This window comes from Gallus gallus, chromosome 9 (genome assembly GCF_016699485.2).
Source record: "Gallus gallus isolate bGalGal1 chromosome 9, bGalGal1.mat.broiler.GRCg7b, whole genome shotgun sequence".
Taxonomy (NCBI): domain Eukaryota; kingdom Metazoa; phylum Chordata; class Aves; order Galliformes; family Phasianidae; genus Gallus; species Gallus gallus.
In genome coordinates this window covers 23,579,015-23,588,481 of record NC_052540.1, presented here as the reverse complement: position 1 = coordinate 23,588,481, position 9,467 = coordinate 23,579,015, and the positions used below count along the sequence as shown (strand labels likewise).

The following is a 9,467-nucleotide window of genomic DNA, read 5'->3' as shown; positions in this document are numbered from 1 at the left end:
TTTAATATCCTGATACTTTTCCAGTTCTTTCTTTAAAAGCAGAAGTTCATTGCTGCCCTTGGTCATCCATATTTTACCGTTGCTTTATTTGTTGCTTTAGTTGAGATTTCATTTATTTCCAGTGCAGACTAGATTCAGTTCATATTCATTTCAACATCAAAATGAAAAATGCAACTTTATTGGGAAAGCAGCACGAAGCAGAGAGCTGTTGTGTAAGTAAAAAAAAAAAAAAAAATCTTTATTGACCCCAGTTGTCTATACTACTATGAAACGAACCAAAGCAGCTCATTTTACCTTTAGATGCAGGCAGGTCAGTGGAAAACATGCATACGAATTCAACAACAGAGGATGGCCCTAAGTCAGTTTCATTGATGGTGACCACACAGTTTGACAACAAATTGTGCATTTCAGTATACATGCAACATTTAAGAAACCAAAACACAACACAACAGAGGGTACTCAATGCACCATGCATATGCACCAACTTCAACTCATTTTCTGGTTTTCTAGCAAGAAAGTGTCTGTGAGGGAAACAAAAAGAAAACAAATATTAAGTGGAAGAACACTAATATTGTATCTAACTGTAAGAGCTCAAGTTAACCCAAGCAGATCCAGACAGCCATAACACAGCATTGTAAACTCCTGTAACAACAGGAAGCAGAAGACAGGAATGCTTTCAAAGCGCTACAACATTCAACCATGTCAAATCAAAATGTGAAATGCTCTTGGCCATAACACGCATGTGTAACAAAACATATCACTTTCATACCATAAGGCAATTCCAGTGCTACATCTGTGAGACTGTAAAATGCTACAACGTGATGGAAAGCACAGCAATTATAGCGGGGTAACAAAGTCCTATGCTGCAGCAAGTGAGGAAGAGCCCAAATGCAGCAGCTGTAGACACAGAAACAAAGGAGAGGGGGAAAAAAACAAAACAAAACAAACAAACAACCACTTACCCTTGGAAGACCTCAGGTATGCAGGGATCTCCAGAGAGAAACCCCCACCTCCACTGTCAACCCTTAAAGGAGGTCTCAGAAGGGGTGCATCCTGGCTCCACCCCTTCCAGTCACTCAGTGCATTGCATGCAGCTGAGCTCCCCTGGGCTGGCCCTGCCTTCCCACCATCACCAGTGCTCCATCACTGCTTCAAGCTGTGACTCAGCATTTCCACTACAGACTGATTTTAACAAAAGTCTCAAAGTGTCTAACAAGATGCTAAAGAAACTTGGAGGAAATTCCCCTTCCTCATTCATAAAAAACAAAAACATACAAAAGCAAACCTTCAAAAAGTCCTTCAGATCTGTCAGCTTTATTATTTATATGTATGTCAGCCTATATTTACTAAGCAAGGTTTTTGCAGAAATTTTTAGTATATACGACACACACACTCTCTGTAGTCTATCTGCTGCTGTGAGCAAACTATGAGGCTAAAGTAATATAGCTAGAGGAAACAGCCTGCCACAGAACTCCGTCACACTGTGCAATAATGGCGTAGGCTACAACAAAGATCCCTGCCAGCCTCAGATATGTATTTTTGTTATATCACCTACACAGTGCTGACGACCACATGTACCACGTGTGGTCCTTCCAGTTCACATGAAGACTAACTTCACTGCAGACAGCTGAACAAATAGCTAAATGCATGTAGTCAAATACTACATAAAAATGCTGAGCACAACAGGGCCACATTAACAAAATAAATTATACACTTGGTTGCTGCTTAAGAATGCCAGAAAAATAGCTCCTAAGCCTCTGCAGTACCACCAGTAACAACAGTGTTTAACTCTCTTAACTGCCTGAGAAACATGGTGATAACTAGCTGAGAAAATGGCTTACCTCATCACTGCTGCAGCACAGTCTACACACTCCTCCAAGAATACCGTTGACTATCTGTATGGAGCACAGAATGAACTCTATTCCTCCCAAGACAAGGAGAATGGAAAAGAGAGTGACATTCCACTGCACGATGTTTTGAGGTTCTTGACACTTAGACCACTCATTATACTCTAACAGGTACCTGTACACATCAAATAAAAGCATAGTAACATTGTGTCAGATTAGGATGCTTACAATAGAGTAGAAATATGCTTCATCTGGTATGCAATTGCATTAAGGATAATAACTCTAAGAGAGAATACAAAATGTAAGGGCTCATTCCACGCAAATCCTGCTCTGTTTAAGTACGTGTTGAACTATGAATCTCACATCTTGATTAAGTCTTAATTTCCTTTAAAACATCTGATTTAGAAAGGCAAAACCTTGTATTACTGATCAAAGTAAGATACAACCTCAAGGCAGTTGAAAGAGCAGAACAACTTCTCAAAACAAACAGAATTTTCCAGGATAGGGCCTTTAGAGGCAGCAGTTACTGATTTGAAGCCAGTGCATCGCTTCATTTTTTGTGCTGCTGCCTCTGCGCCTCCACATGCCTTATCTGCACCAGTCACACATGCAATAAATTCGGAGGGGTACTGGTGTAGATTCCAGCAGCTCCTCCTCTTCCATTTTGTCAGAACACAAGCACTGATGAGCCATGAGCAAGGAATTAATTCAGTTCTTCTATATTCATCCATAAGTTGAGAGGGGTGGGGGAGAAGGAACACCCCTTCTCAGGAGGGATGCTACTGAAATGTAAAATTCCAAATCTCTGCTGCAAAGGATCTTGATGTGGCTCAAAGTTCCCCCAGAGTCATAAAACCATACATCTTATGCTCATGTGAACAGTGTGTGGTACATAGATATATTTGCCTGTGTATATTGAGAAAAAGAGGCCTATACAGGATAATAGTTTATTAACAGCATCACTCAATTACTTCCAATTATCCTTTACCAGCTTGTATTAAGAGCATCCTTTTGTACGTCCTTCAGATACTCAATGTACACAACTAATCCGCATATTCAGATATGTAAAACTGAGAATTTAAATTTATTTTGTTTTAAACTACAGTGGTGTGAGCCATTATGATCCCATCTGTTTAGTTAGTGAATAAGGAGCAAAAACTTATGGACGGATCTTGGTACGTTGTTACTGAATATTGCTGGAAGGTTCAGGAATAAAACAAACACTGTATGTACATGCAGAAAGATGTAATGCACTAACAAACAGACAACTTACCCTCCAGAGGATTCAGTGAAAGGATAGATCCAGTTTCTTTCTACATGAGTAAAACAATATGGTCCCTGAGACAAGCCCAGTGCTGAAATGATTATACAGTACCCAGAACCAAGGATCCCAACACAGGCTGCCAGAACTGAGGACAGCATCTGCAGGGCAAACACAGACATGAGAGTTCAGCACAGCCTTCACAGTGTCCTGAGGGCTGTCTGGGACTGTAGAGTGAAGGTTCACTTACCGCACAGCTTTTCCCGCAGTTCTTATGGCCAAAGCACCCGCAGCAGTCATCATTGTGCAGTCCAATGAATACTGCAGCTGGAATGAGCACCTGGGTATGGGGCAAACAAACCACACTGCTCTCTGTTCTGTTTTGCTATACAGACAAGGTAGACAAAGCACAGTACTCACAGTGTATTCACTTGCATTGCTTGTTGGCAGAGTGTCGTGGGGCCTGTATAGGTTACCCAGTTTTACATCTATTTAATACAGTAGGCGTCTCACTACTCACCTCAGTAGCACCAACAACAGGATAGGTATATTTCTACTTTGACTCTGTGCATAAATAGCACTTAGGTGCACAAAGAGCCAGTTGATTAAGATCACATTGTGGAATTAATGTAATTTGAGATGCTTTAATTTAAAATGTTTTTCTTCACCCTAAAGGCTGTATACAGCAAACAGAGAGCTTAGCAAAAAAACCCAAACCAAACCAAACCAAAACAAACAAAAAAAACCCCTGCATTTACTTTCTGCCAAAAGAGAATTACACAATAAGTCTCTGAAATATGTTTTCTTAAAGCGAGATGACCACCACCAGTGAAGTTTCCAGAGACCACTTACTGGAAAGTAGTTATTGTTGTCTGTGTGACAAATATCCTAATCAATTCGGTCAAACATCTCACTACAGACATCTAGCTTTTTCTAGGATCTCACATCCACAAAATTTTCAAAGACAGAAGAGGAAAGCAACAAAGCAGACACCATCCAGAACTTTTGGCATAAAATCAAGAAGCAGAAATCAGCAGAGCTGATTAAACAAAGCATACTCCCCACCAGCACCAATAGGATTTAATACTAATTTACACTTATACAAAGGTACCACACCCAGAAATACCTCAGAAAACCATAAAGAAAGAGCAAAGCATTACCAAAGAACAGTAGAGATTTACTTAACAAGACAGAGCAGAGTCACATACTAGTCACAGCCTTTACTGAAACCTTTTCCTAAGTCCCAGTGCTTCAAGTGTAGAAGAGGTTGGGCAAGACTGTGTTTGAGAAGCAGTTCCATTGATTTCACTGGGATTAGCCTGTGTGGAAAACTCAGTCTTCTTAAATCTCACTCTAGCTTCCAATAGAGCTGCAACACAGATTGTAAGCGCTTCTCACAAGACAGTCTTATCATGCAGTGGTTTTCAACCTTTGATTTGCTGATGCTATGAGTCTAAGAGAACTGACAAAAGTGAATGAAGAAAGAAGCCTAGATTTTGAGAACTTAAACATGCTAAATTCCACTCTGCAAAATGGAAAAGGTAAAAAACAATAGCTTAAGATTAAACAGCCTCTTACAGTGAACACACTCAGTTCTTCATCCTTGGCTATTACTCTAATGTAAAGCTCTGCTAACTACTATTTGATTCCTCTAAATAAAGAACTAAAACAGAAGAACAATTGTTGTCTTTCCACATATTAGATAATATACATTAAGGAAATGTAATTAAATACTAGTTATCTATGGACATCAAAAAGGAGAAAAGCTCACTGAAAGAATAAAAATGTAAGATTTAATCCTTTAAATAAATCACATCCCTCTGAAAGGTCTGGTTCCAGTACTGCATTTGGGGTCTCCAACCTATATCCTAATTCTCAGCTCAAAAGTGATAGAGATTTACAGATACGATAATTAATAGTAACTATTAATACTGTGGTGCAATATAGCTGATTATTTTTTTTTAAATACAACTCCAGAGACTCCCGCTGACAAGACATTCAACAAATAAATCAATGCAATGGTAAAGAAGCAGTAATACCAAGTAGCTTCAAATTAAACTCACAAGAATGAACTAGCTTGTTACTTACCAAAAGGCCTCCGCCTAGAATGCCATGAAGGCACTCCACATATTTGCTGAGATGATGCTCAGAAGCAAATCTTGTTTCTCCATTGGGAAAATAAAGTAAAATGTTGGCAGCAATGCTGAGCAGGGCAAGGATGAGCAACTTACAACCGATACACCTGGCACACCTTTCAAAACACATGTCCACAGCTTCTCAAATACTTCTTCCACTAGTTCAATCCAACCTATCTCATATTTGTCCACACCTAAAAGAAGATGAGTCTTTATTCTCACCTCCTTAAATACTTAGGGTTACCTAGCTACCTGGATGACGTTTAAAATGTCTTAATGACTATCATTCCCTCATAGTCAAGTGAGGGAACAAGGACAGCAGAATGTCATCATCCACTTTAAATGAAATAATTGTTGACAAACCAAATGCAATCAAGGAAATACTGAATGCTAGGTAACTTCACTTTAACACATGATGCATGGAATGATTACCAGTGAACATAATTAGACATGAACAGCAGCCTCAAACAACAGAAGTTCTTTTAAGAACCGAAAGAAAAAGATTTTGTTTTCTTTGTTTGAAGCAGCTTTAACATTTAGATTTATAGACTGATTCAGAACAAGCTGAAGCTAGGGAAAGACTATGCTAACTTTAACAATACTAAATCAGAGATTTGCGTTTAACCAGAATAAAGTCTACAGCAAAGAGGAGTATGTAGAGGTGCCTCCTGTTTTGCTACCTGGTTAATGGAACAGGAGCAAACATCATCAGGAGGTTGGAAAAAAAAACAAACACGAAATGGGCAGTCAGGCTCTTAAAAATGCACTTGTTCTTGCCATTGTAAGCTGAACTTAGACTAGCAACCATTAATTAAAGCTACATCAAGAAACAGTGATGAAAAATACTTACTGCTTTATAAGCAGATCATAAAATAAACTTCTTGCAATGAAAGTTCAAGTCCGGGAACAAAAACAACAACAAAAAAAAACAACAACAACAACAAAAAACAACTCCCTAGAAACAGAGAAATGTATTTAATCATGGGTTTCCAAACCCATCTAAATGTACTGGTAACATTAATTTGCATAGTAAATGGACACACAAAGCAACCTGGAAAAACTAAGATCTATCCTGTTCTCTTTTCCATCATGAAGATGTTGCAGATGTTGGGGGTATGAGTGAATGAAAAAAACAAACACAAGCCAACAAAATGTTCTTGCAGCTCAGAAACCCAACTGTATCCTGGGCTGCCTCAGAAGTGAAGCCAGCAAGGTAATGGAGGTGGTTCTTGCCCTCTGTTCTGCCCTTGTGAGACCCTCCAGTCCCTCAAAGAGCTACGTTCAGCTCTGGGCCCCAGCACAGGGACACAGACCTGTGAGACTGGGGACAGAGGAGCCCGCAAGGATGCCCAGAGGCTGCAGCACCTCTGCTGCAGGGACAGGCTGACAGCTGGGGTTGCTGGAGAAGACTCCGGGGAAAACTTATAGTGGCCTTCCAATACCTAAACGGGGCTTACAAAAAAGACAAAGATAGACTTTTTACATGGGCATGTAGAGACATGACATGGGGTAATGGCTTTAAACCAAGAAAGAGCAGATTTACATTAGATGTAAGAAAGAAATTCTTCACTCGGGGCAGCGAGGGCCTGGCACTGCTGCCCAAAGCAGCTGTAGGTGCCCCATCCCTGGGGGTGCTTGGGGCCAGGCTGGATGGGCTTGTGCACCTGGTCTATGGGAGGTGCTCCTGCCCACAGCAGGGGTCGGAACTGGATGGACTCTGAGGTCCCTTCCAACCCAGATTATGTTATGAATTTGTGATTCCATGGTAACTAAGAAATGCACAGGATAAGACAAATTTCAGGAGACGTTGCTGATGGTATCGCCGTAGTACATTACAATTCCCACCACAAAAACAGTAGTTAGACAAACTGAGTTTGAGAACGTTGGATTTGTTGAATTCAGATATTAGGAGACCGTAAGAGAGACTTTCATTTAACTGAGGGGGAGAATACCCATCACTGTAAACAGAAGTCCAACTTAAATCCACAGTGTTCTGGCAACTTCTGTGATCAACACTGAAGCTTAAAGAGAGAGAAAGGAAGAAAAAGTAATGGTTAAAAAAGAGAGCAGTCTTACACAGATGTAGTGATGTAACCACTCCGGGTATTGTAGCTGTTGACCTTGGAGACTTCCTTCATTATGAGAAATATCCTCCAATTGTAGAAACATAGGCTTACCATTATTGTGCACTTCACCTTTGATGACTAAAATGAGCACAAACATCATCCTGCAAGCTTCCTTTGCAGAAGATGACTCCTCAGCCAAAAACTCCCTTCATTGTGTTATGCTAAAAACAACACGCAGCCCTCAAAAAAATACCACATAACCTTCCGCAGCCATCACCCTTGCTTTGACACAAAATTTCACATAATCAAGAACTTCCTAGATTTAAAATAGATATTTTAATTGAATTTTTTTTTCCCTACACAAAGTAATTAAGACTAAATACCCTGGTCTGAAAAGCCCAAATGAAATGAAGAGTTGAAGTGTTAAAATGCTCTCAAGCCACTTAAAGGCTGGTCAAATCAAAAGCACCCTACTCTAACAGTCTTTGAGAGAAAAATCAAGTATTTGATCAGGAGAACAGCAAGCATTCCTTATGTTAATTTTGTTAGTGGATGTGGTACATAGAAATATTCTCTCATTCTATATACTATCAAGTCCTGAGTCTACCTCATGCAAAAAGGAAAGGTCTATAGAGGACTCTCCAAGTTACTGCAACACAAATACTTGCTGAGAAAGAAAACAAACAAACAAATGAACAACCCCCCTCCCCAAACTGTATCAAGAAAATAATAAAATATCAAATTTCTTCAAAGAAAGCAAATTACTTCAACTGCAATCACATCTCACATCTCTGCCCTGAGCCAGATTCCCTACTAGAAAGCAAATCAAAGGGAAATCAAATTATTTTGTTAAATAATGGAAATTTGCCAATTAAATGCCCTTCATGTCAGGGTGAGTATTATTGCCTACAATAGGGACACAGACCATTTCCCTGACTGGACACAAGGTATGCTGCTGTATCTGAACTTGCTGTCCCTGCATGCCATAAGTCTCTTAAGCAGCAAGGATGCCATGAGAACTCCTTCACTTAGCTCTCTGGCATGGGATTAATACACAGTCTGGCTGCAATTCCCTTCACAGAAAGGAGACTTTTATGGCCCAGTTATGTATCATTAATTCTGCTAGTCCTTCTTAAACTGCATGTTGTTTTTTTTTTTTTTAATATTTTATCACCACCACTTCAGAAGAGGTCTTTGTTTCTTACACCCAGAAAACAGTTTAAGCATTTGCAGTGATTGTTTCCGTCATCAGTGTTTTTTGAGCAAATACAAGCAATCTCCCGGTTTAAATTAAAGATCCCAGACAGATGGAAAATTGTTGCGAGTTTATACTGAAAAACATGATTTGCTTCTTCTCAGCAGTCACTTCCTTGCTCCAAATGGCCAGTGTTACTGCCTTACACCGCCTTACAGTCACTCCTAGTCTGGGTTTACTAAAAGACACAACAGTGGTCAAGAGACACAACTGAAAAAGACCCATGATAAATGACTTGCAATTAACTTGAAAGCAATTCAAAGAAAAAAAACAAAAAGCCTTGAAGCAAATAAAAAATTCTTACATTTTAAAAACCAGATCGAATTGAATCACGTGGCTCTGCAAATACCATTGCCATATTTGGACACTATTCCACAACTTTTATCAGAAAGCTTCTCATGACAACTTTTCTTGCACAAATTCTGGTCCCACCCTCCATGAGGCAGTGCAGTACCTCTTATGAAGGCTGAGACTAGTAACTGTGTGGCACTGGTACATACGACATGGCTTGGGAAACAACATCATGGGCTGCACATATGCGTTTGGAAAGACTCCACAATGCAATGTACTTGTGCCAATGCAGGTTAAGAATTCACGCTTGCATTTCCTTGTAAACTATTTTCATTCGTTCCTCTCCTACTGCTTTGCAGGTTACTGCTCACAGTCGCAAATACCAGTTCAGACTAGAGGGAACATAGGATGAGTATGCAGTCATACATTAACTAAGCTAAGCTAAAGGAAACCTCTTTGCCACCTGTTCTGACATAGCTCCCAGTGACTTAAAGAACACTCACAGCTTCCCTTTAATCAAATGGAGAAACACCCATGCATGCTACCATATATTTCCTAATGTCCAGACGATGGTTGGTTCATGTTTGCCAGCTGTCATCCAAAAAACCCACT

At 39.8% G+C, this 9,467-nt stretch overlaps 1 protein-coding gene across 1 annotated transcript; it reads right to left on the bottom strand.

The window, feature by feature from the left end:
• Nucleotides 1-341: 341 nt before the first annotated feature.
• TM4SF1 (transmembrane 4 L six family member 1) lies at nucleotides 342-5,433 on the bottom strand. The gene is given in 5 exon segments (NM_001277478.1): nucleotides 342-521; nucleotides 1,842-2,022; nucleotides 3,121-3,269; nucleotides 3,359-3,448; nucleotides 5,197-5,433. Coding segments are annotated over 5 exon segments (612 nt in total). The 5' UTR covers nucleotides 5,374-5,433; the 3' UTR covers nucleotides 342-506.
• Nucleotides 5,434-9,467: the final 4,034 nt, after the last annotated feature.